The 26,827-nt window shown below is 40.1% G+C and overlaps 1 protein-coding gene and 1 long non-coding RNA gene across 2 annotated transcripts in view; one reads left to right on the top strand and one right to left on the bottom strand.

Moving 5' to 3' along the window:
• The first annotated feature begins 435 nt into the window (after positions 1–435).
• LOC133575302 (uncharacterized) lies at positions 436–26,031 on the top strand. The gene is made up of 3 exons (XR_009811479.1): positions 436–549; positions 21,917–22,019; positions 23,004–26,031. It is a non-coding gene; the product is annotated as an uncharacterized lncRNA (long non-coding RNA).
• The window catches only part of exoc3l1 (exocyst complex component 3-like 1), a 117,840-nt gene continuing 98,541 nt past the window's right edge, over positions 7,529–26,827 (bottom strand). Inside the window, exons 13-16 of the mRNA XM_061927938.1 lie at positions 22,994–23,264; positions 17,024–17,179; positions 14,967–15,100; positions 7,529–8,192 (exon numbers count right to left, since the gene is read on the bottom strand). Coding sequence (XP_061783922.1) covers positions 8,006–8,192; positions 14,967–15,100; positions 17,024–17,179; positions 22,994–23,264 — 748 coding nt within the window. The 3' untranslated portion in view covers positions 7,529–8,005. The remainder of the gene's footprint in view (positions 8,193–14,966; positions 15,101–17,023; positions 17,180–22,993; positions 23,265–26,827) is intronic.

Genomic DNA, 26,827 nt, shown 5'->3' with positions numbered 1-26,827 from the left:
ACATTCCAAAGAATGGATTCTCACAGTTTGTCTCTTGTTTATTTACACACTTAACTTTCCACTACAACAGGGGAATCAAACTCATTTTAGCTCAGGGGCCGCATGGAGGAAAATCTGTCGGACTATTAAAATTATGGCATTAAAACTAAAAAATAAAGACAACTTCAGATTGTTTTCTTTGTCTTACTTTGGCCAAAAATAGAACAAACACATTCTGAAAATATTACAATAAAAATATGGAAAAAAAAATACCGGCAGCGGTAAAGTTTAGATCCATGAAGGAAATAAAAAAAAGAATGAATGTTTATAACTAAAGACATAAAAATGTGTTTTCTTTTGTCTAATTTTTTTTAATGAATTAACATTTATGACAACCTTTTTCCAAAACACAATATAGAATGTGAGATATAACATACATTTATCATTTGTTTTCAGAACGCCTACAGAAAAGTTGGACCCCAAAAATTTACTGTGGGACCCCTGTCGCGAACTCGCATGGCTGCAGTATTTGTGACCCCAAGATGCAGGAACCAGGCGAATGATGAGCAGGTAAGAGTATTTTAATTCACTCAAAAAGAACAGAAAACAGTCATGCATGTAAGGTCCAAACATAAATCAATCCTTGAGCGTTGAGAAGCAGGTGAGGCTGGCATAAATGGAAGCCTGCTGATTAGCACAAGGTGGGGACCGGCTGCTAATCAACAGCAGGTGAGGGGAAAACAGCGCTCAGCGGGACAAGCAGGAAATAGAACCAAAATAAGCATTGATGCACTGATAGGAAGTAAACACAAAACAAGGAAGCACAAACAGAAATGAAGTGACAGATCGTCGCAACCCCATTTGTATGACTTGAAGGGGTCCCTGGGACCCCATTTTGAAAATTCCTAGCGCCAACACTGATGGAGTATTGGTGCGTGCAAAACAGCAGCAGGCGGCTGTGGCCTGCGGGCCGGTTCTAATACTAATCAAATGTTTTCCCGGAGGCCATAAATAATTCATTCGCGGGCCAGATCCGACCCGCAGGCCTTGACTTTGACACATAGGCACTCCAACAAACTTAATGTCTGTGTCGCTCCCTTTCCCGCATAAACTCTCAACAACCATTCACTCCTACAACCATAGACATTATATATGATTCGGCGACGCATTGAGTGCGAGCGCACAGGAAATTCGGCTGCCATTTTGAACGGGTCATGTGCTCCTATTGCTTGTATTCCGTGACGTGACTTCTCCTCGAAGTGAAAAACAGTGGTGGTCAACCAAGCCAAGCTGGCTGTTGTGCAGCAAACTATCTGAGTACACAAGGGGCCTAGATCTTCCTGCAAAAAGCCGATACGAGTAAAAAATCAAACTATGCATTGGAATAGATCCTTAGACTTGATCCAAAACAGATTTGTCGAGTGATATCAAGGATTATGCGTCGGTCGCTTTCCCAGACATGTTTAAGTTAAGTTAAAAAAGTTAAAGTACCAATGATTGTCACACACACACTATGTGTGGCGAAATTATTCTCTGCATTTGACCCATCCCATCACCATGGGAGGTGAGGGGAGCAGTGGGCAGCAGCGGTGGCCGCGCCGGGGAATAATTTTTGGTGATTTAACCTCCAATTCCAACCCTTGATGCTGAGTGCCAAGCAGGGAGGTAATGGGTCCCATTTCTATAGTCTTTGGTATGACTCGGCCGGGGTTTGAACTCACAACCTACCGATCTCAGGGCGGACATTCTAACCACTAGGCCACTATCTTGTGCTCCAGACATCAACACAACAAAACAGATGAAAACTTGAAAAACACAACTTCTATGTGTGTCTGGGTGAAGAAAATTGGTATCAAGGCAACGTTTTTGTTTGGGTGAGGTTGCATTTCAAGATTTAACTTTGCGTCTACTGCCATGTTTGTTTTTGCCGTTTCACACGCTGTTTACGAGTATGCATGTTTTTCTTCATCTTTAACGAAATTTAGCTATTGATGATGAAACTTTATATATAATTGCTGCACTTTTTGGGGGAATTTTGTCTATCGTTTACAATCATTATGAGAGACAAGAAGACAAAAGTGTTTTTTTTCTCATTCTAACATAGAAATCGGCTCTTTCTTGGTGGCTAGCAATGCAGCTAATGGGAGCGATCCATTCGACCTCTAAATCAATTTAAAAACTGTCAACAATGCTTCATTTACGTTCTGTAACCTGTATAATAACCAAGCTGTAGCAACATTGTTATTGTAAGAGCGAACACCGAGGAACTTTTTGCCTTGCGTAGTAACACATAGGCGTGCTATGGTATTAGCCGTAAAAGATAGCCATGATGTTGAAGCTAGCTTGAGATAAGCTAGCTTCAACGTCAGCACAAAACACATTTAAGACTTGAAAATGTATGATAATTTGGATTTTTATTATTTTTATTATGTATTTTCCTGTCAGGAGTTACTCTTTTTCGCCGGTCCCTAAGTAGTCGTCGGAGCCTCAGCTATTGGAAAAGCATATCGTCAGGTTTCCTACCCGGATCACAGACTGTATCGGTGAAAATGAGCTTGTAACTCATTGTCTCCGTTACTATGGTTATAAAGAAGTACTATTTGTGCCTCAAAGATGTTTCGTTATTGAGCTATTGAGCGGTTATCTCCAAATGGACTGTCCCAAATTATTTTAAGCAAGCTGTTGTGGAACCTGTGCTAAAGAAGCCAAACTTAAATCGGTCTATTTTATTAAATTTTAGACACATTTCGAAGCTTCCTTTTATTTCAAAGATTTTAGAGAGAGCTGTGCTTCTAAAATTACAATCTTATCTTGATATGCACGCTATTCTTGATGTTTTTCAGTCCGCTTTTAAAGCCTTATATAGCACCGAATCTGCACTTTTAAGGGTTTTTAACAACTATTTGAAACTCAATTTTGCATGTCACTATAAAGTTATACAAGCCTTGCTTGTTCAATATTCAATGCAAAACTTGTTTAGCTCCCTATTAAAAGGTTAATTTGTTCAACCTTGGCCCGCGGCTTTGTTCAGTTTTAAATTTTGTCCCACTCTGTATTTGTGTTTGACACCCCTGGTTTAGAAACTTATTTATGTTGCCAACTAACGCACAAAGTAAACCTGGCAAAAACATTTTAAGAAGGTAATAATTGCAATTCTACAGTGGGAGCGTTATTTGATATCCAAATTTACGTTCCAAACCCTAAAGTTGCGTTTTTTTATTCAATAGACCCCACTATCGAGTTACGTAACTGGTTGCTTTTTACGAGGAAGCAGCTAAATTTGACAGAACACCGACTTCCGTATGCTCCAAAGTCTCCCTCTTCCTTCGTGCTCGCTTCTATAAGTAGCAGTTTAATTAGCTTAAAAAAAATATAAGGTTGTAAATCCTCATTTGTCCAAAAATAGTCGTTTTCGTTGTCTGTGACCAAGTAAAGTGAAGTGAAGTGAATTATATTTATATAGCGCCTTTTCTCTAGTGACTCAGAGCGCTTTACATAGTGAAACCCAATATCTAAGTTACATTTAAACCAGTATGGGTGGCACTGGGAGCAGGTGGGTAAAGTGTCTTGCCCAAGGACACAACGGCAGTGACTAGGATGGCGGAAGTGGGGATCGAACCTGGAACCCTAAAGTTGCTGGCACGTCCACTCGACAAACCGAGCTATACCGCCTGATTAGAAAGCACACTTGTGTTGGATTCCGGAGGTAGGAACACACACGTTGCCAGAAGTCAGACGTGCCCTGCTAAGGAAAGAGAAATCAATGCGCGGAATAAATCAGTCCTGGAAATGATTAAAATGATCAAAATACGGCAAATATTGAATATATAACATATTGTTATGAACGTGTCTGTTATTACATATATATAGACTTGCAGTGTGTATATAACACGTTGATGGAGGGCTTTGAAGGCTACAACGGTGACTCCCATTAGCTGCATCTTCCAAGCGTTTATCATCTTTAAAAAAAAAAAGAACGTGTTCTTACTATAGGCAAAATTCCCCCCAAAAAGTGCAGTTCCCCTTTAAGTGAGTGGAATAAGGCGTGCAATCCATTTAGCCTCTCTGTTTTCATTAATATGCAAAATATATGTTGATCATAAAAACGCCTGCAATACAAGGAGGAGAAACTGCAAATATAATTATTTAGCCCGCACTATTTTGGGTTTTATTTAGCACTTGTCAGAAGGCCGTGCAATTCCACACACGGCTGTAGGATCAGTGCTCGCGCTGTACAGCTAGACGATGGACAGACGAGAATACTCAGTCCTGTGTGTCAACATTTTGGACGGTCAGCCACATCATTTTATAGCTGCTGGATGACTTCAGGGCAGACCTGGGCAAATTAAGGCCAGAGTGCCCGCCGGACATTCCCAAAAAATTTATTTAGGTCTTTTAAATGGAAACTGTAGCTGAAATTATGATGTGCAGAGATGTTTTCAAATGACCGTAAGTGTTGAACTATACAAAGTATTTTAATGGTTGGAATCTGCGCTTTTGCATGATATACTAGTTACTATGGTAATCTAAGTCACATCAGCTCAGATGAGGCATCAAGCAGTGTGGGTGGGGAGCGTTTCCACAGAGTGTTTTTCCAGAGCGGCCAGCCTGAAATGCGGGTGTCAGGGACAGATGTGGAAGGAGATTTTTACGACAAAGTTCTAAAGCTTAGTGATGTATCAGATTGTAGGTGTAAAGTTTTTTTAACCTTTGCGTTCATATTTCGCTGTGTTAGTTGCATTTTTGTTGCGTTTCGCTAGATTGTAAAATATGTCGATCGAGAGGGGATGTGACGTTCATATGTTGTCAATATTCAGTGTTCTATCGTTCATAATTAATATTGTAAATCCCACATTCTTTATTTTCATGTACAAACCCCGTTTCCATATGAGTTGGGAAATTATGTTAGATGTAAATATAAACGGAATACAATGATTTGCAAATCCTTTTCAACCCATATTCAATTGAATGCACTACAAAGACAAGATATTTGATGTTCAAACTCATAAACTTTATTTTTTTTTTGCAAATAATAATTCACTTAGAATTTCATGGCTGCAACACGTGCCAAAGTAGTTGAGAAAGGGCATGTTCACCACTGTGTTACATGGCCTTTCCTTTTAACAACACTCAGTAAACGTTTGGGAACCAAGGAGACACATTTTTTAAGCTTCTCAGGTGGAATTCTTTCCCATTCTTGCTTGATGTACAGCTTAAGTTGTTCAACAGTCCGGGGGTCTCCGTTGTGGTATTTTAGGCTTCATAATGCACCACACATTTTCAATGGGAGACAGGTCTGGACTACAGGCAGGCCAGTCTAGTACGCACACTCTTTTACTATGAAGCCACGTTGATGGCTTGGCATTGTCTTGCTGAAATAAGCAGGGGCGTCCATGGTAACGTTGCTTGGATGGCAACATATGCTGCTCCAAAACCTGTATGTACCTTTCAGCATTAATGGCGCTTTCACAGATGTGTAAGTTACCCATGTCTTGGGCACTAATACACCCCCATACCATCACAGATGCTGGCTTTTCAACTTTACGCCTATAACAATCCGGATGGTTCTTTTCCTCTTTGGTCCAGAGGACACGACGTCCACAGTTTCCAAAAACAATTTGAAATGTGGACTCGTCAGACCACAGAACACTTTTCCACTTTGTATCGGTCCATCTTAGATGAGCTCAGGCCCAGCGAAGCCGACGGCGTTTCTGGGTGTTGTTGATAAACGGTTTTCGCCTTGCATAGGAGAGTTTTAACTTGCACTTACAGATGTAACAACCAACTGTAGTTACTGACAGTGGGTTTCTGAAGTGTTCCTGAGCCCATGTGGTGATATCCTTTACACACTGATGTCGCTTGTTGATGCAGTACAGCCTGAGGGATCGAAGATCACGGCTTAGCTGCTTACGTGCAGAGATTTCTCCAGATTCTCTGAACCCTTTGATGATATTACGGACCGTAGATGGTGAAATCCCTAAATTCCTTGCAATAGCTGGTTGAGAAAGGTTTTTCTTAAACTGTTCAACAATTTGCTCATGCGTTTGTTGACAAAGTGGTGACCCTCGCCCCATCCTTGTTTGTGAATGACTGAGTATTTCATGGAATCTACTTTTATACCCAATCATGGCACCCACCTGTTCCCAATTTGCCTGTTCACCTGTGGGATGTTCCAAATAAGTGTTTGATGAGCATTCCTCAACTTTATCAGTATGTATTGCCACCTTTCCCAACTTCTTTGTCACGTGTTGCTGGCATCAAATTCTAAAGTTAATGATTATTTGCAAAAAAAAAAAGAAGTTTATCAGTTTGAACATCAAATATGTTGTCTTTGTAGCATATTCAACTGAATATGGGTTGAAAATGATTTGCAAATCATTGTATTCCGTTTATATTTACATATAACACAATTTCCCAACTCATATAGAAACAGGGTTTGTACATTCTGGGTGTCTCATTAAGTAAAAACATTTAAAATTCCATTCCTTTTTTAAGGCGGTCTGTCATACCGTTTTTAGCTTTCAATCAGACATTATTGTGAGGTTTTGTAATAGTGTTCCTTAAAATAGATATACTGGCCCACAGACACATTTTTTTCTCTAAATTTGGCCCCTCGAGTCAAAATAATTGCCCAGGCCTGCTTTAGGGGCTGATTAAAACTATTGATGCGTTTTGGTGTCTGCTGTTTTTTTTTGTGTCATTTGTTTTTTTTAAATTTAGGAAATATATTACTATAGTATATCGCCTACATTAAAAACATCTTTCATTGTGCATTTTCTTGCGTTTCAGTCATTCCAAATGCATGAATGCGCTGGTGATGCGATCCACAGCCTTGCGCACAGAATTAGAGAGTGAAAGAAAAATGTCAGAAAGTGTCAGTGTGTTTTCTGTTTGGATTGCTATTGAGAAAAGGTATTACAGATTACCGTATTTTCCGGACCATAGGGCGCACCGGATTATAAAGCGCACTGCCGATGAATGGTCTATTTTTTATATTTTTTCATATAAAAGGTGCACCGGATTATAGGGCGCAATAAAGGAGTCATCCATCCATCCATTTTCTACCGCTTGTCACTTTTGGGGTCGCGGGGGGTGCTGGAGCCTATCTCAGTTGCATTCGGGTGGAAGGCGGGGTACACCCTGGACAAGTCGCCACCTCATCACAGGGCCAACACAGATAGACACACAACATTCACACTCACATTCACACAATAGGGCCAATTTAGTGTTGCCAATCAACCTATCCCCAGGTGCATGTTTTTGTCATATAAATATATTTTTTTTTTCTAAATGGAAAACACTTCCTTGTGGTCTACATAACATCTAATGGTGGTTCTTTGGTCAAAATGTTGTATGGATTATGTTTTACAGATCATCTTTAAGCCGCTTTCTGACAGTCGCTTCAGTATGCGTCGTTTTGTGGGCGGTCTTATTTACGTGGCTCACCTTCGACAGCGTCTTCTCCCCGTCATCTTTGTTGTAGCGGTGTAGCGTGCAAGGACGGGAGTGGAAGAAGTGTCAAAAGATGGAGCCAACTGTTTTAGTGACATTCAGACTTTACTTCAATCAATAACAGAGCAGCATCTCCTCATCCGGAAACAACACAGGAAAAGTGCCCCGTGAAAAACCGTCCGACCGGAACTCTAATAACTAAAGTTATAATATAAACTCACTACACCAGTATGTTTTAACGCTTTCATGTCATTGTTGTCAAAACATACAAGCAGCTCTGTCATATAAAATTATAAAATATCATACGAAAACAATAATCTAAAAATAAGTCAGAAGTAAACTTCCAAGCAATAGATAGTCTGTTTTTTTTCGTTTTTTTAAATGGCATGCACATGTGTCATAGCAAATATGCAAAGGACACAATCACTTTAGACCCCCACAAATACTTTGTAGTCTTGTGGGAAAGACTAATAAATATTTTGTTTCTAAGATGGACTAAAATAGAATAGATTTAGAAATGAAGTGAAAGGTCATTAATGCAATGTTTTTAAAACACATTTAAGAGGATCTGATTTCATGCACACTTGGTGGAGGGCAAGCAGAAGGCCATGCTTGAAGGAGGCACCAGGATGTCTATGAAGATAGGCCGGTATCCGACTGGCAGAGGGTTGGCGCTCTGCTCGAGCAGGTCCAGCACTGAGCCTCTGATGTCCCTGGAGATGTCCCCTCGTATGTCCAGCAGCACAGACACTTGCTCTTCACTGCAATGTTGCAGAGAACAAAATTAATCAATTATATTCTGCTTTTTTTGGAAATTGTTTGTCAAATACTGTATTCACAATTAGAGCAGGGGTCGGCAATCCAAAACTTTGAAAGAGCCATATTGGACCAAAAATACAAAAAAAACTGTCTAGAGCCGCAAATGAAAAGCCGTATATAAGTGTTATAATGAAGGCAACACATGACGTAAATGTATTTTTTAGTTTTAATAGCCTACTATCAAAATGACTTTAAAAGTCTTATATAAGTGTTATAATGAAGAGAACACATGATGTACAGTAAGTGTCTACAGAAAGTGTCTGTATTTTTAGTTATATTAGCCTACTATCAAAATGTCTATGTGTCGCAGGCTGAAGCAAATCTTTGTTGACAGAAATGTTAAAATATAATATTTATTCTGCACATTTTTACAACATTAGAAAACATTAGTAAATCAGAGGCTACTCAGAAGGTGAGATAACTCCTGGAAATTACTGGCCCTTTAATGGCCAAACGTATGTGTGCGTCCAAGTTAAAGGAAACGGCAGGATGTCTTCTTCTAATGGATTTATTACAATCTTTGGCAAGCTAGGTAATGTTTGCTGTGGTCTGGAACAACATGGCACACAAACAACTATCATAAATGCAGCCAATATTACATACAGATAATGTGTCATGGAACATGCAAATATAACTTATATACAAAGAGGGCATAAGTAAAGGAAACTAAATGAGCTCAAATATACCTACAAATGAGGCATAATGATGCAATATGTACATACAGCTAGCCTATAGTTTGTTAGCATTGATTAGCATGCACTGACCAAATATGCCTGATTAGACCACCACACAAGTCAATAACATCAACAAAGCGCACCTTTGTGCATTCACACACAGCATAAAACTAGAGATGTTCGATAATGGCTTTTTGCCGATATCTGATATTCCGATATTGTCCAACTCTTTAATTACCGATACCGATATCAACCGATACCGATATCAACCGATATATACAGTCGTGGAATTAACACATTATTATGCCTAATTTGGACAACCATGTATGGTGAAGATACGGTACTAAGGTATACAATAAAATAAAATAAGATAAATAAATTAAAAACATTTTCTTGAATAAAAAAGAAAGTAAAACAATATAAAAACAGTAATTAATGAAAATTAGTAAAATTAACTGTTTAAAGTTAGTACTATTAGTGGATCAGCAGCACGCACAATCATGTGTGCTTACGGACTGTATCCCTTGCGACTGTATTGATATATACTGATATATAATGTGGGAACCAGAATATTAATAACAGAAAGAAACAACCCTTTGTCTGAATGAGTGTGAATGAGTGTAAAGAGGGGAATGAGTTTTTTTGGGTTGGTGCACTAATTGTAAGTGTATGTTGTGTTTTTTATGTTGATTTAATAAAAAAAACAAAAAAAAACACACACAAAAAAACGGTACCGATAATAAAAAAAAACGATACCAATAATTTCCGATATTACATTTAAACGCATTTATTGGCCGATATCGATATTATCGGACATCTCTACATAAAACGTTTGGTGGACAAAATGAAACAAAGAAGGAGTGGAAGATTTTACATGTAAACAAACTGTTGCGTCACAGTCCACACTATGGTGAGTTCAAGAACCGCCGAAATTAGTAGGACAAAACGATGTTTACCAAATACTCTCATCAGTGAAGCATACACACAAACATATTAAGCAATGGGCTTTCTGACAATTGGGAAGGTTTATGTCATGTTTGTCCTCAAATAAAAAACATACTAAAACAAAAAAAATATTTTTTCCCCCATCTTTTTCCATTTTCAATCCTTTTTTAAAAATGCTCCAGGGAGCCACTAGGGCAGCACTAAAGAGCTGCATGCGGCTCGAGAGCTGCGGGTTGCTGACCCCCGCATTAGATAGATAGATAGATAGTACTTTATTGATTCCTTCAGGAGAGTTCCCTCAGGAAAATAAAAATTCCAGCAGACGTGTACAGAATTGAGATCGAATTGAAAAAGTAAAAAGTAAATAATAAATAATGGGGGTATATTATAGGAAAGATAAAAGTTATTGTTTACGCTGGTAAAAAAGCTCATTCATGACTTTTTTTAGTTTTTCATATTTAAAAATATAAATGTGCTGCGGTTTTTCCAAATGATGTACAGTATTAGATAGTAGCTCCCATGAGGTGTAAAACAGTAATGCATCGAGTGAAGAGAAAAAGACAAACTGCGGTTGGTTGGAAAGAGGGGTGTCCCGATTTGATATTTATATGAGATATCGATGCGATATCATAAAAAAACAACAAAACAAGTATAGGATGATATGTGCTTGCATGTAAAATGTGTGATATGATCTCTAATACAAACAGTCCTGCAGTGTTTACTTGTGTAAAGCTGGACAGCCAGTTAACATCTAAATATCCTCCAAAACAGCACACAATGTTGGTCTTTTCTTGTATTTTAGTTTAGTCAATACAAAAGGTAAACATGCTTGGCTACTAGAAGCTAGCAGCTACACAACAGCTAAGCACACAATAAGACTCAAACTAGACGTATGTAATAAGTGTCCTTTATTAAACAACATATACAAGTATCAAATAATTATAGTTGCATACTACATAAACATACAAAGTCTCAAAGCTAGAAGCAGATTAGAAAGTATCCAGTAGCAAACGTGTCCGCTTCATTCAACTTACTGCGCCATGAGCTTAACTTCATGGCCACTCGGTGTTGCTATAAAACAAAATACTTCTTCACTTCAATTTAAAGACAGCATAAGTCCATTCCAGATGGTAAATATTAAATAGTTTAGTGTTTTTCCTACCTACCATATCATTGCTCTCTGACCAATTCCACTTGATCAAACATTTTCTAACATTCCACATTAACAAATGATACAAGTACAAAATGTATGATTCTTGCTGTTATTGTATTGATCATTATCCGTATCGGCCAAAAGTCAAGGTGCCAATATTAGAAACGTATCCTAAGTGAAAAACTTGTATCAGGAACCTCCAAGTTGAAAACTTTGCTTTTCACAAACTAGTTGGTTGGTCTTGGTTATGTCACCACCATTTATGTCAACGAAAAGCAACCAGTCTGAGGGGCGTCGACATAAATGGGTTGTACAGTATAAAATATATTCCTTGTGTAAATATTGATCAATCAATAGCATGAATGACTCACTAAAGCACTATATATATATATATATATATATATATTATATGTATAGGTAAATATATACATATTTGCACAGATATGTACTGTATATAAATGTTTATATAGATTTACATATACTGTTTGTAATACATATATATATATATATATATATGTATATATAAGCATACGGTACATATTTACAAACTTTGTAAATATGTATGCTTATATATACAGTATACACACACACACGCGCACGCACGCACGCACACGCACACACACACACACACACACACACAAATATTTATATGTACACATATATAATATAAAAACTCCAAAACCAATGAAGTTGGCACCTTGTGTAAATCGTAAATAAAATACTGAATACAATTATCTGCCAATCCTTTTCAACCTCTATTCAATTGAATAAACTGCAAAGAACCTGCTCTGTGGCTTTGTGGTTTCAAAAAAGCTGGCACAAGTGGCAAAAAAGACTGAGAACGTTGAGGAATGCTCATCAAACACTTATTTGGAACATCCCACAGGTGAACAGGCTGATTGGGAACAGGTGGGTGCCATGATTGGGTACAAAAGCAGCTTCCATGAAATGCTCAGTCATTCACAAACAAGGATGGGACGAGGGTCACCACTTTGTGAACAAATTTGTGAGGAAATTGTCCAACAGTTTAAGAACAATATTTCTCAACGAGCTATTGCAAGGAATTTAGGGATTTCACCATCTACGGTCTGTAATATTATCAAAATCAGAGTGCGACACTGGCAGAGGAGCTTAACTGTTTCTTTGCCCGTTTCGAAACCCCCCAGCGACACTCATCTGCTCCAGCCCTGCCCCCGCCCCCACCGGGCTCCGGCGCCACTCCACTCACTGTACAGGAGCACAGTGTCAAGACGAGTGCTCCTGGCTGTGAACCCCAGGAAGGCTACCGGACCAGACGGAGTACCTGGAAAGGTGCTCAGGACGTGCGCCCACCAGCTCGCTCCCCCCCTCACCAGGATCTTCAACCTCTCCCTGGCTCAGGCAGTCATCCCATCCTGCCTGAAGTCATCTACAATAATCCCGGTGCCGAAGAAGTCTCCCATCACCAGCCTGAATGATTACCGACCAGTGGCCCTCACTCAGGTAATCATGAAGTGCTTCGAGCGACTTGTTCTCCAGCACATCAAGGACCATATCCCTCCAGACTTCGACCCCCACCAGTTCGCATACCGGGCTAACAGGTTCACAGAGGACACCATCGCTGTTGCTCTCCACTCTGCTCTGAACCACCTGGAGCAGCAGCAGAGCTACGTCCGGATGCTCTCTGTGGACTATAGCTCTGCCTTCAATACAATAATCCCGGACACACTCTGCAATAAACTGGACACTCTTGGCCTCCCCCCTCTCACAAACGCCTGGATAAGGGACTTCCTAACGGACCGACCCCAGAATGTGAGACTTGGCCCGCACCTCTCATCCTCCCGCACGCTGAGCATCGGCTCCCCACAGGGCTGTGTGCTGAGCCCCCTCCTCTACTGCCTTTACACCCATGACTGCAGTCCGGCCCACAGTGACAACCTTACCGTCAAGTTCGCCGACGATACCACAGTGGTCGGGCTCATCTCCAGGGGTGACGAGGCTGCCTACAGAGAGGAGGTCCTGAAGCTGACGGCCTGGTCTTCGGAGAACAACCTCGCTCTCAACACCAGCAAGACCAGAGAGATCATCGTCGACTTCAGGAGGAGCAGCACCGACCCTGCCCCCCTCTACATCAACGGCGAGCGTGTAGAGAGGGTCCACACCTTCAGGTACCTTGGAGTCCACATCTCTAATGACTTCTCCTGGACAGTCAACACCACATCAATCATCAAGAAGGCTCAGCAGCGGCTACACTTCCTTAGAGTCCTCGGGAAGTACAACCTGAAGCCTGACCTGCTGCTGACCTTCTACCGCTCGTCCATTGAGAGCCTGCTGACCTACTGTATTACGGTATGGTACGGCAGCTGCACTGCAGCAGACAGGGAGAGGCTGCAAAGAGTGGTCAAGACGGCTCAGAAGATCATCGGCCGCCCTCTCCCCTCTCTGACGGACATCTACACCTCCCGCTGCCTCAACAGAGCCAGTGCCATCATCAAGGACAGCACCCACCCTGGCTCTGACCTGTTCCACCTGCTGCCCTCTGGGAAGCGCTACAGGTGCATTAAAACCAAAACAAACAGGCTAAAGAACAGCTTCTTCCCCAGGGCCATAACCATCTTGAACGGACTGCCCCATTGTCCCTCATAACTGCCTTCTCTTCGGTGCAATAACCCATTCCACCAACCACCCTGGTTTTTTTTGTTTTTTTTTCATGTATATATTCATTTCACACCATATTCATTGCACTTCTACATTTTTTATATTTTTATATATTTGCACATTGTTTTTCTAGCATGCACACATCGCACTGTATGGAATGGCCTCAATCTCGTTACCTTGCGTAATGACAATAAAGCTGATTCTGATTCTGAAAAGGTTCAGAGAATCTGGAGAAATCACTGCACGTAAGCAGCATGCTGGTGACCTTTGATCCCTCAGACATTACTGCATCAACAAGCAACATCAGTGTGTAAAGGATATCACCACATGGGCTCAGGAACACTTCAGAAAACCACTGTCAGTAAGTACAGTTAGTCGCTACATCTGTAAGTGCACGTTAAAACTCTACTATGCAAAGCGAAAGCCATTGGTCAACAATACCCATAAATGCAACCGGCTTTGCTGGGCCAGAGCTCATCTAAGATGGACTGATGCAAAGTGGAAAAGTGTTCTGTGGTCTGACGAGTCCACATTTCAAATTGTTTTTGGAAACTGGGGACATCATGTCCTCTGGACCAAAGAAGAAAAGAACAATCCGGATTATTATAGACGCAAAGTTCAAAAGCCAGCATCTGTGAGTTACCCAAGGTATGGGTAACTTACACATCTGTGAAGGCACCATTAATGCTGAAAGGTACATACAGGTTTTGGAGCAACATATGTTGCCATCCAAGCAACGTTATCATGGACGCTCCTGCTTATTTCAGCAAGACAATGCCAAGCCACATGTTACAACAGCGTGGCTTCACAGTCATTGAAAATGTGTGGCGCAATATGATGCCTAAAATACCACAACGGAGACCCCGGACTGTTGAACAACTTAAGCTGTACATCAAGCAAGATTGGGAAATAATTCCACCTGAAAAGCTTCAAAAATTGGTCTCCTCAGTTCCCAAACATTTACTGAGTGTTGTTAAAAGGAAAGGCCATGTAACATAGTGGTAAAAATGCCCCTGTGCCAACTTTTTTGCAATGTGTTGTTGCCAATAAATTCTAGGTTAATGATTATTTGCAAAAAAAAATGAAGTTTTTCAGTTTGAACATTAAATATCTTGTCTTTGCAGTCTATTCAATTGAATATAAGTTGAAAAGGATTTGCAAATCATTGTATTCTGTTTATATTTACGAATTACACAATGTGCCATTTTCACTGGTTTTGGATTTTGTAAATACATTGATACATACATACAGTATATTAATAGCCACAGTTATTCAGTCATGGCTGATTGGAAACAAGTTTTGCTAACCTGATGTCAGGATATGTGCTTGCAAGTCCGGACACCACTAGAGGGAGCATGCTGGGGTCTTTGAGTCGGATGATGTCAGCCAAGACTGGGAGTACAGCCATCGGGTTGACTGCAGGTGCTAACCCATCACTTTCCTTCAAGGATATAAGACCAAAAGTCAGATGGCTTAACTCGGACATGAATGTGAAGCACAAATGATCACAAATCACAGATGACAGTCACAATTGTCCAGATTTTAGTTGTAATTACAAAAACAGTCCACACCTAAAATTGTTCCTCCAAGAAAAAAAGAGGAGTAAAAAAACTTTGCTATGATATTGTTAGCACTATCACATATACATTACAAATCACCATGGCATGGAGTTTCAAGAAAAAGTGTTCAGTACAGGAGCAAAAGCTGTCGACACGTTCACTATTATTGTTATTATTATTTCAACAACAAACATAAAGTATTTAAAAAAAGAAAAAAAAATGTATTCAGATGTTTTTTTTCTTTTTTTTGTCCAACCCAAGGCAACTGTAGCTACAACTGTAGCTTACCACCATGTAAGAATGATGTGTTCTCAGTGTAACACAGTTTTGAGTCAAAAAGTGCTATATAAATCCAAATCCTTTACTGTTATTATTTTTATTATTATTTTAGAATAATACATTAATGATAATAACATAAAAAGAAAGGGTTTTTTTGTGTAGTTTTAGTTTTTACTTTTAACATATTTTCATGTTATCATTTTTAAATAATCAATTTATAATACTTCATCCATCCATCCATCCATTTGCAGGGCCAACACAGATAGACAAACAACATTCACACTCACATTCACACACTTCATAATAATAAAATAAAATAAAAAGTATTTTGATGTATTTATTCATTTTTAATTTTAATTTTTGTATTTGTTTTAGATATTTTTATTTATTTAAACATCTCTAACATAAAAATGCTGCCTTTTTGCTACTCTGGATAAATAAATGTTAAATAAATATATAGATACATGTAAACTAGGAAGTAAATGTTTCTATACTACATTACCCAGAAGGCTTAGCACAATAGACAGGAGGGAGTACAACAATTATGCTGTTGTGTGCATACTTGCCAACCTTGAGACCTCCGATTTCGGGAGGTGGGGGGTGGGGGTGGCGGAGGGCGTGGTTGGGGCGGGTGGCGTGGTTAAGAGGGGAGGAGTATATTTACAGCTAGAATACCCCAAGTCAAGTATTTCATATATATATATATATATATATATACACATACATACATACATACATACATACATACATACATATATATATATATATATATATACACATACATACATATATATATATATATATATATATATATAAGAAATACTTGACTACTTGACTTTCAGCGAATTCTAGCTATATATATATATATATATATATATATATATATATATAAAAAAGAAATACTTGAATTTCAGTGTTCATTTATTTACACATATACACACACATAACACTCATCTACTCATTGTTGAGTTAAGGGTTGAATTGTCCATCCTTGTTCTATTCTCTGTCACTATTTTTCTAACCATGCTGAACACCCTCTCTGATGATGCATTCTGCTTCGTCTCCTTGTTGTGTGCGCAGTTGTGCACTGCACTCTCTAAAAGCCCTAGATGTTAATGTCACATATGCATGTACAGTAGATGGCAGTATTGTCCTGTTTAAAAGTGTCACAACATTGCTGTTTACGGCAGACAAACTGCTTTACGGTAGACGAAAACGTGACTGCTGTTGTTGTGTGTTGTTGCCGTGCTGGGAGGACGTTAATGAAACTGCCTAACAATAAACCTGGAGGGGACGTGGCCTCCAGCTCCGCCTAAATTTTGGGAGATTTTCGGGAGAAAATTTGTCCCGGGAGGTTTTCGGGAGAGGCGCTGAATTTCGGGAGTCTCCCGGAAAATTCGGGAGGGTTGGCAAGTATGGTTGTGTGTGACAACAACCCAGAATAACAACATTGCAAATATGACTTCGAAAAGATGAAAGTGCTGAATCACGAGGAAAAATGGACATAAGGTGACCAATAAACTGACCAGGCCATGGAAAAGTTGTCTGAACTGCTGGTCGTCCTTCACCATCTGCTGAGCAAACTTTCTCCTCTCGTCAGCACTGCGACACAGCAGCCTCTTCTGCATCAGTGCTTTGACATATTCCACCACCATCAACCACTGGGCCTCCTCCTGGAGACGCTGCAAACACACACATGTCTGTGTTCTTATATGACTCGATCACACATTTCAGCAACACCATTTATTATAGTACAGATACAGTACAGTAGTTTAATTGGTTCTGAAACGCAGCTCATAAGTTGAAAAACGTGTTTTCCAAAACAGCGTCAACCATTAAAATAACTTACAATCTATTAAATCAGTGCTTGCCCCCCCCTCCAAAAAAACATCACAATTTTAACTTGAAAATATGCCTTTTAAATAGAAAACAAGCTTTTACATAATATACATTGTTTAAAAAATACAATAGAATGTAATACAAACTACAGCAGTTTTAAGGAGTAGTTATGGTTGTCGCAATACCAGAATTTCAGTAGTCGATATGGTACCTATACATTTCTGTGATTCTCGATACTTATTTGACACCACAATAAAGATAAAAAAAACTGAAACCATGTACTTTTACATTTACTACTTTAGTGAAAAGTGTTTAAAAATGTCAATTATTTAAGTTCAATGTGCTTCAATATCCTTTTGTACAGAATTCAAATTGTAGCATCCATACATTAAAAAATAAAAAAACCCAGCAGCGTCCTATAACCTCCCGGTATATCAAAACAAACAATACTGTTTTAATAAATAATTAATAAAAACTACTTTACGTTATAAAAAGAACAACAGTTGTAAAAACTACTTTACGTTATAAAAAGAACAACAGTTGTGTGGAGCCTTCAAGTTTTGCCACACAGTGTGTGTGTGACTATCATTGGTACAGTTGGTACTTTAACTTTTTAATAAAACAAACAATATTCTTGTTAATATTTTTTCAATATGGCGGACACGCTGCCTCCGCTCCAGACAACCCAGTGCGTGTATCTTACATCATCACAACATCGGTTGGGGAGCACTGTTTCGGTGATTAAAGTACGTCTTTTTCCGTCCAAATCTTCGGTGCATCATTAGTCAATAGTGCGCAAATAATAAACTATGTATAGCCAGTGTGTATTATGGTGGTCATTTTTCCCATGGTCTGTGAACACACCGTGTCGGTGGAGAACAAACAAGTGTTGTGTGTCTAGGAGTGAAGCACCAGCACAGAGACAGACGGGTTTGCACGGAGAAAATACTTGTTGGAATTGGGTTCGTTGTTAGAAGAAATTTGGCCATAAAAGCTAAAAATAGCATCAGACTTTGTTTGTTTACTTCTGAACGCTACAATACATTATATTACTTTATTTTGTTAGGTGTGGCGGCTAATATGAAGGAGAAACCCTAAACGTCGTTAAACCCGGATGTATAGCGTAGCACTTTTATTTTGAAACTGCAAAAGTGTGTGATTGGTTTGAGAAAGTGTCTTGACATGTTTTGATGTCGGATCAACTGTTTGCAATAAAAAAAAAAGTCTCTTTTCTACATCCTGCCGACCGTATTTCATTTATGTTGAGCTTTTATGTCATCTTACTTACTAAATCAGTCACAGTAACAATCTATATGTTATGTGATCACTGCACCTTAACCGTAATCTGAACACGGAAGTGAAGCACCACCCACCTCTAGAACGATGTGCGCAGCAGGTGTTTGCTGCAGGGATGTCGCCTCTTCTTACAGCAAAAAATAGTCCTTTCTTGTCGGGAGAACAACTTGCCATAGCTTTGAACCTGATATTTCCATAAGGTAGACTAAGGTAGCAAGTGAACTGCAGCCAAGTTCCACTGCTACGGCACGCCCCCGAGGGTTTAAAAAAATAAGTGCCTTTATTGAAAATTATAGTTAACGCGTTATTATTGCATTATTTTGAAAGTCCTAGTTTTAATATTGGAAACATTTATTTTGTGCTTTATTTATTGAGCAGATCTCCAATAAAACGGTGTGGTTATTGTCTTTATGCTATTTGAACTTATAAAAATAGTAAGAGTTGAAGCAGGTCTTATTTAATCCTTTGAGTTACTGTATTACTAGCTACCTGTTAGACTCCAGTTGTCTCACTATCATAAAGTGTACGTGCCACTATCATAAAGTTATGTATTACTATTATAAAACTGGACACATAATGTTTATGTTCAACAACTTCAATACACTACTAATGTTTTGAGAACAAAACATTATTATAACAACAAGAGAGCAGAGTTGTTAAATGACACATAATACTACTAAGTTAGCATGTACCTCATTCCCCATCAGACAAAAATGATCTCTGAACTTCCCCAATTGTTACTTTTGTTTAAAAAAAAATGTGACGTCGTAAAAAGTCTCAATTGTGAGTCTGATTACCAGAAGCAAAGCAGATAATCCATGCATGCTAGCTGCCGCCACGCTATCGCAGAGAGACAGCAGGCAAGGCATACGAACAGATTCCAGAGAGGTCGAGCGGCAATGAGTTTGACAGGTGAGCGATCACTCAGGCCGGTATCCATTGGCTTAGCCTGTAGCAGACTTTTATGAAGCTGTTGGCAACCTCGGTCCTCGGACTGGCACCGCAAGGATTGGCTTCGGTTCTGGAGTAGTGCCAAGAAGACTACTAGAATGGAATATCATAACAAGGTTTCCGTAGGTGAACCTGCATACGGATCATTATTGTTGCCGTAGTGAGGGAGGCTTCCTGGCGAGCAAACTGATGGAAGGGCGCTCCTGCCCTGATGGTTCATCTTCAATCTCGGAGAGTCCTCGCAACACAAACCCTGAACACAAGGGAGGTTTAATGTCTGATGATTTGACTAAGAGGTTTGTCGAATAGTCAACTACTTTAATACATCCCCAGCGCACACATATATATATATATATATATATATATATATATATATATATATATATATATATATATATAATATATATATATATATGTGTACATGTTACCCACTTGGTCTATTCCCTGCGTTGTTCGAACCCGTGTCCCTGATTGAGAGACAGGAGGGCCAGGCATCAAGCCAAAAGTCACAACTGTCAGTTTTCTGTCCAGTGCAAGCTCTTAAATGGTGAGAGTTTTAGCTAGCATTATTTACATAACATACAAACCCCGTTTCCAAATGAGTTGGGAAATTGTGTTAGATGTAAAAATAAACGGAATACAATGATTTGCAAATCCTTTTCAACCCATACTCAGGTGAATATGCTACAAAGACAACATATTTGATGTTCAAACTGATAAACATTTTTTTTTTTTGCAAATAATCATTAATTTTAGAATTTGATGCCAGCAACACGTGACAAAGAAGTTGGGAAAGGTGGCAATAACTACTGATAAAGTTGAGGAATGCTCATCAAACACTTATTTGGAACATCCCATCCCACAGGTGAACAGGCAAATTAGGAACAGGTGGGTGCCATGATTGGGTATAAAAGTAGAATCCATGAAATGCTCAGTCATTCACAAACAAGGATGGGGCGAGGGTCACCACTTTGTCAACAAATGCGTGAGCAAATTGTTGAACAGTTTAAGAAAAACCTTTCTCAACCAGCTATTGCAAGGAATTTAGGGATTTCACCATTTACGGTCCGTAATATCATCAAAGGGTTCAGAGAATCTGGAGAAATCACTGCACGTAAGCAGCTAACCCCGTGACCTTCGATCCCTCAGGCTGTACTGCATCAACAAGCGACATCAGTGTGTAAGGGATATCACCACATGGGCTCAGGAACACTTCAGAAACCCACTGTCAGTAACTACAGTTGGTCGCTACATCTGTAAGTGCAAGTTAAAACTCTCCTATGCAAGGCGAAAACCGTTTATCGACAACACCCAGAAACGCCGTCGGCTTCGCTGGGCCTGAGCTCATCTAAGATGGACTGATACAAAGTGGAAAAGTGTTCTGTGGTCTGACGTGTCCACATTTCAAATTGTTTTTGGAAACTGTGGACGTCGTGTCCTCCAGACCAAAGAGGAAAAGAACCATCCGGATCGTTATAGGCGCAAAGTTGAAAAGCCAGCATCTGTGATGGTATGGGGATGTATTAGTGCCCAAGACATGGGTAACTTACACATCTGTGAAGGCGCCATTAATGCTGAAAGGTACATACAGGTTTTGGAGCTACATATGTTGCCATCCAAGCAATGTTACCATGGACGCCCCTGCTTATTTCAGCAAGACAATGCCAAGCCACGTGTTACATCAACGTGGCTTCATAGTAAAAGAGTGCAGGTACTAGACTGGCCTGCCTGTAGTCCAGACCTGTCTCCCATTGAAAATGTGTGGCTCATTATGAAGCCTAAAATACCACAACAGAGACCTCCAGACTGTTGAACAACTTAAGCTGTACATCAAGCAAGAATGGGAAAGAATTCCACCTGAGAAGCTTAAAAAATGTGTCTCCTCAGTTCCCAAACGTTTACTGAGTGTTCTTCAAAAGAAAGACCATGTAACAGTGGTGAACATGCCCTTTCCCAACTACTTTGGCACGTGTTGCAGCCATGAAATTCTAAGTTAATTATTATTTGCAAAAATAAAATAAAGTTTATGAGTTTGAACATCAAATATCTTGTCTTTGTAGTGCATTCAATTGAATATGGGTTGAAAAGGATTTGCAAATCATTGTATTCCGTTTTTATTTACATCTAACACAATTTCCCAACTCATATGGAAATGGGGTTTGTACTATATAATTGTGCGTATATTTTTGTTTAGACTGTACCTAAAGTGGGGTAAACAAGTTTTTCTCTGATTTTATACTATTACCACTGTACAAGTGGTGAAAGAAACATCTTGTGAATGTGCACATAACATCGGTGATGTTTTCCTTGCCTCTCTGTGGCTTCAATTGCAGCCCTGATGGCCTTTCTTCTCCTTCCACGGTGAGGCCCAGCAACTCGATAATTTGCAGCATGTCGTCCTGCAAATCTTCAGCAGCCAATTATGAAAATTTCACAGTAAGTTTTCCAGTCTTACCTACTGCTGTCATCCACCAGCTGCCAATTATTCGCACATTTCCTCTCATTAGTCTCATTTATACGCTCTACCGAGGGCTTACTGTGAGCTCCAGACAATCAACTGCTTTGTAGAATCATATATTATGACCGTGTCTGGTTGGAGCAATGAAGATGTTACCCTGGCTGAGAACTTCAGCTGTTTGCCAAGATCCACTTTCAGTTGCCAGTGAGTGGCAGAAGTGACATCAGACAACTCCTGCAGTTCACTGTTGGCCTTCTCTTCAGCTCTGTGGAACCTGATGCTAGCCATAGGTGGTGTTGATGCTATCTTTGGTGGCAACTGTCACAAGCACCTGGTCGGGTGCCAGCTATAGCGCCTGCCAACAGGACGTCTCTGTTTTTCTCCAGAAGTGGGGGTTGGTTGGACTTGGTAGGTTGTCTGGACTAAAAACCTGATGCGATGGTAGTCTTCTTTCCAGATCTGGGCCAAGGTGATCTTTTACTTCTATGCCCCATTTCTAACATTCTGCTAACTTAGTCTTCCACTTGAACAAGATGTTGTTGTTCTTTGCCCTTGGCCTTATCCAACCTGTTTCCTGAGATGTAACCAACTCCTGCACGTCCTGTGGCTATGGACCCCACCTTGGCCTTCTGCCTTAGCCGTGAATTAGGCACTTCCAGAGCTTTGTCTGCCCTCTACTTCCTGCCTACTCAGATCTGGATGCCAGGCGATTCCACCTGTACTGTACTGCAAAACTTCCAGTGTCCTTTAGTTCTCTTTCTTAGTCAGCCTTAGTAAGCCTATGAACTTTTAAATACATCTGTGTACATTACCGTATGTGATTGATAAAGCAATGGAAGTGGCAGTAAGTTAGAATGGCCTTCCTTAGTTAAGCCCTAACAGCTTCTAAGAGACAATGGTGTATCATCTCATAGCAGTGACTGTAGAGGTATGACTGGAGTAAGCATGTAACCTGTCTGCAGGGCGCTTGGACACGGCTGTACAGCTCCAGATGACGCTCCAAGATGCGGCAGAGTTTGGGAGCGGGATCGCCATGGACCATCCAGGGTCGCGTCACTAGGCCAGTGAGGAAAGGCTTGAGGTCCAGCAGGAGCTGATCGATCACCATTCGACAGGCTCGTCTCACTGTTCGCTCCAAAGCTGCCAGCGGGTTGGAAGGCGTCCGAGTGAACTGTCCTAATTCCCGGGATGACTGCTGCTGCTGCAGGCTCTCTGTGCCCTGTCTGTATCAAATGTGAAGGCAATGGTTAAAAAGGCACTTTTTTAAAGGAATTGTGTCCATCATCTGCAATCCTTATGTGTGACATGTGCCTTCTAAATAGTCGCCTCGTGCAGCTAATGGGGATTTATCTATTTCACCTATAAAGCACTCTCCAAAACATCCAACGCCAACAATGCTTTGTTTACATGCTGTGACCTGCATATTAACCAAGCTATAGTTATAGTTATTATAGGAGCAAACACAGAGGAACTACTTTTCTGGCGTAGTGACACAGCGCCTTGTTCACAGTGCCTCAGGCTACTAGTGAGAAGTAAGCTAGCTACGAGAGTTGCTTCTACCGCTGAATCACCTCTGAGTTAATGCCCGGTTATAAATCCTGCCTCACGCCTGTAAAGTAGAAGGTTGTGTCAATAAACCGGGAAGTTGGTCAACTTTGAAATTACACACACCAATGAAAAAATTTGAAGTAGTGGATACTTGTTTTCAAGTTAGACCCGACGTCATTGCTAGGAAGACTAGGCAAGATGCAAATATGTTCTCAGAATTTTCAATCTGAGTATTATTCTGAATAAAGCATCTCAACCGTGAGCACAAGTCTTGTGTTGAAAGCTACAACCATCCCATCAGTCGGCAGCCCAGGGATAGCTGACATTTGTATTCACTGTTTAGTTAAGTTCCCACTTTGTCAATAAAATGTTTAGCAATAGTGCTACATGATACCGACAAAAATGGCTTGGTGTTTCACGATGGCCGGGTCATTTGTCCCAAAGTAGTCGTCATGACGTCTGCCATGATTAGGTTGTTGTTGACTGAAGTAGCGTTTGTTGCTATGTGCTCTGTGAAATCAATTCGCCCAGGAAATATGTAGCGGTAATGTTTAAAATGAGCAAAGTACTGTAAATATTAAATATTACATGAATATGCTTGTTACTACATTGTTACACCATGTACTGTATATAAAACTTTGTTGGAGGTTTTTTTTTAAATGTTTTTAGAGAGCTTTATAATTAAACTAGATCAAATTCCAACTACCTATTTTGTTAGCCGCCTCATGCTAGATGTTTTTTCTTACTATCTATAGCGCACAGAAAAGGGAAAGACATGAGTGTTCTTGTCTCACATAAGGATTGTGGATGATGGACAAAATTCCGAAAGATAGTTAAGTTTACCTTTAAAGGAGCCATATGTAAGATTTTCATGTCAAGTCATCATTAAATGGCCCTGATACAGTATGTCAAAAGGCATAAATCATGTTCTTTTTGAATACCTCTATAACTGATAACAGTAGTTCAGCCGGGATATGCTCATTTCAAAATTACTTTTACAGCCCCAGTTATTGTTTTCATTTCGATGCCCCGCCCTCCACTGTTTGACCAATTAGAAAGTCTGTGAGGTTGTTACATCCAGGTTGCCAGTTACGCACCGCCATCTTTATCGAGCTACTGCCACTGGTAAAGTTACTAAACATGTCAGACTTTGGTAAATCTAAAAGTCGTCTTTACGATTCTCAACTCACTCATGACAAAGCCAGGAACAAAACGAAGGGACGGCGTGGCGCAGTGGAAGAGTGGCCGTGTGCAACCCGAGGGTCCCTGGTTCAATCCCCACCTAGAACCAACCTCGTCATGTCCGTTGTGTCCTGAGCAAGACACTTCACCCTTGCTCCTGATGGGTGCTGGTTAGCGCCTTGCATGGCAGCTCCCTCCATCAGTGTGTGAATGTGTGTGTGAATGGGTAAATGTGGAAGTAGTGTCAAAGCGTTTTGAGTACCTTGAAGGTAGAAAAGCGCTATACAAGTACAACCCATTTATCATTTATTTATCATTTATTTGTATCGGGGATGCCTTTGAAAGACGGAGACGATTGAAGACGCCAAACTTGCAAAGTTCCTCCTTGATAGGTAAGTGAGGCATTTACATTTTGTTATTACTTGTAATAAATGGAAATATACATTTGGTATGTAAACTATATTGTTCAATACAGTCTATGATCTTGTCTAACAAAGCTAGTATGTTTGTGCAAGGAATGATTAGAATGCTAGCCCGGTCAACGATACATCGACTTATAGGCTAACAGGGGAAATATATGCCTGTTAGCCTCTATGTCCATGTGTCATCCAACTGACTGGGCAAAATATCTTTTCGACAAATCTATGTGAACATGGTTAGTGTCAGTGCCTATTTCGTTCTCAATATGCTGATACACTGAGGAAATGGGTTCCAACATTAGCACGGCTGTCATGGCAATGTGAAACATATGGAGACAGCCAAAACACATGCATATTGTGGACTACATGTACCAAGTTATATGGCAATTTGAAACGTTTGAAACAGTAGCCTATAGGCATACCTTGGTAAAATGTATCCTCTTTAGTTTTGGGAGGACATTAGGCTGCTAAGCATGCTCTACTTCTTTTCCCGTCTTTATCCTTTGTTTTCTGATAGTACTGACAAGAACCATTTGTTGTGATATTGTACGCAGGCATGACGTACTTCTTCCTGAAAATAGCCTAATTTCTGTGTAAAATGTGTTGGTTATATCGAGCTGAATTTGGCTGCGTATCTGGCAACCTCAGTCAGGGAGAGGGGGAGGGGACTACAGAATTTCTGGCCAGATTCCTACATATGGCTCCTTTAAATATGGACTAAATAAATGCGTGGCACATTTCTTATCATGTGAGCTCCGTTTTTCCGTCAGTACACAAACGCTGAAGCTGAAGTTTTTGAAAATCTTCTCCCGGGCTGGAGTGTTCCCGAAAGCTCAGTTTTTAGGACAAAACTTATGTTTGCGTGTGTACAAAAATTCTAAACTCTAATAACAAATAAAATATTTGTGTTGGTGTGGACATAGTTTTAACTCCAGTCCTTGTTTTACTGCTGACATCTTGACACCTGAATTTGCTTTAATGAATTGTACAATTATTAATGATATCAAAATCTCACATAATATTATCACGGTATTAAGGCCATGGTACCATATTACTGTGGTATATGTCAAAAAAAAAAAAAGGAATTTAAAAATGTTAAAGTGTGTAAAATTAAGTGGCAGGAATGTTTTGGATAAACACTTACTGTAATTGAACAAGCATAATGCTAAAATGTTCCAATATTTATTACTACAAACAAGCATTTTTAGGCACGGGGTTCCCTGGAGTACATCCTGAGCTGCTACCCTAAGGCCCTGGGAGAGGGGAGGTACACATGGCGCCACGACCAGGTGCTGAAGGCAGTAGCAGACACCATTGGCACTGGAATCCAGCAGAGCAAACACCATCTCCCAGTCAGGCATAACATCTCCTCCGTCAAGGCAGGGGACAAACCACAGGCAGGACGTAAGGCCCCAACCGGACTGGGAGCCACAGTCCGTGACTGGCAGCTTCAGGTGGATCTCGGCAGACAGCTGAAGTTTCCAGAGCGCATAGCAAGGACATCGTTGAGTCAGAAGTCTTAACTTCTGACTCAACGAAGCATGTTGTGCTGCTGGAACTTACAGTCCCCTGGGAAGACCGGATGGAGGAGGCCCATGAGCGAAAGAAGGCCAAATACCTTGAGCTACAGAGAGAGG

This window comes from Nerophis lumbriciformis, linkage group LG35 (assembly GCF_033978685.3).
Source record: "Nerophis lumbriciformis linkage group LG35, RoL_Nlum_v2.1, whole genome shotgun sequence".
NCBI classification, from domain to species: Eukaryota; Metazoa; Chordata; class Actinopteri; order Syngnathiformes; family Syngnathidae; genus Nerophis; species Nerophis lumbriciformis.
This window is presented reverse-complemented; position numbering and strand designations above follow the sequence as displayed.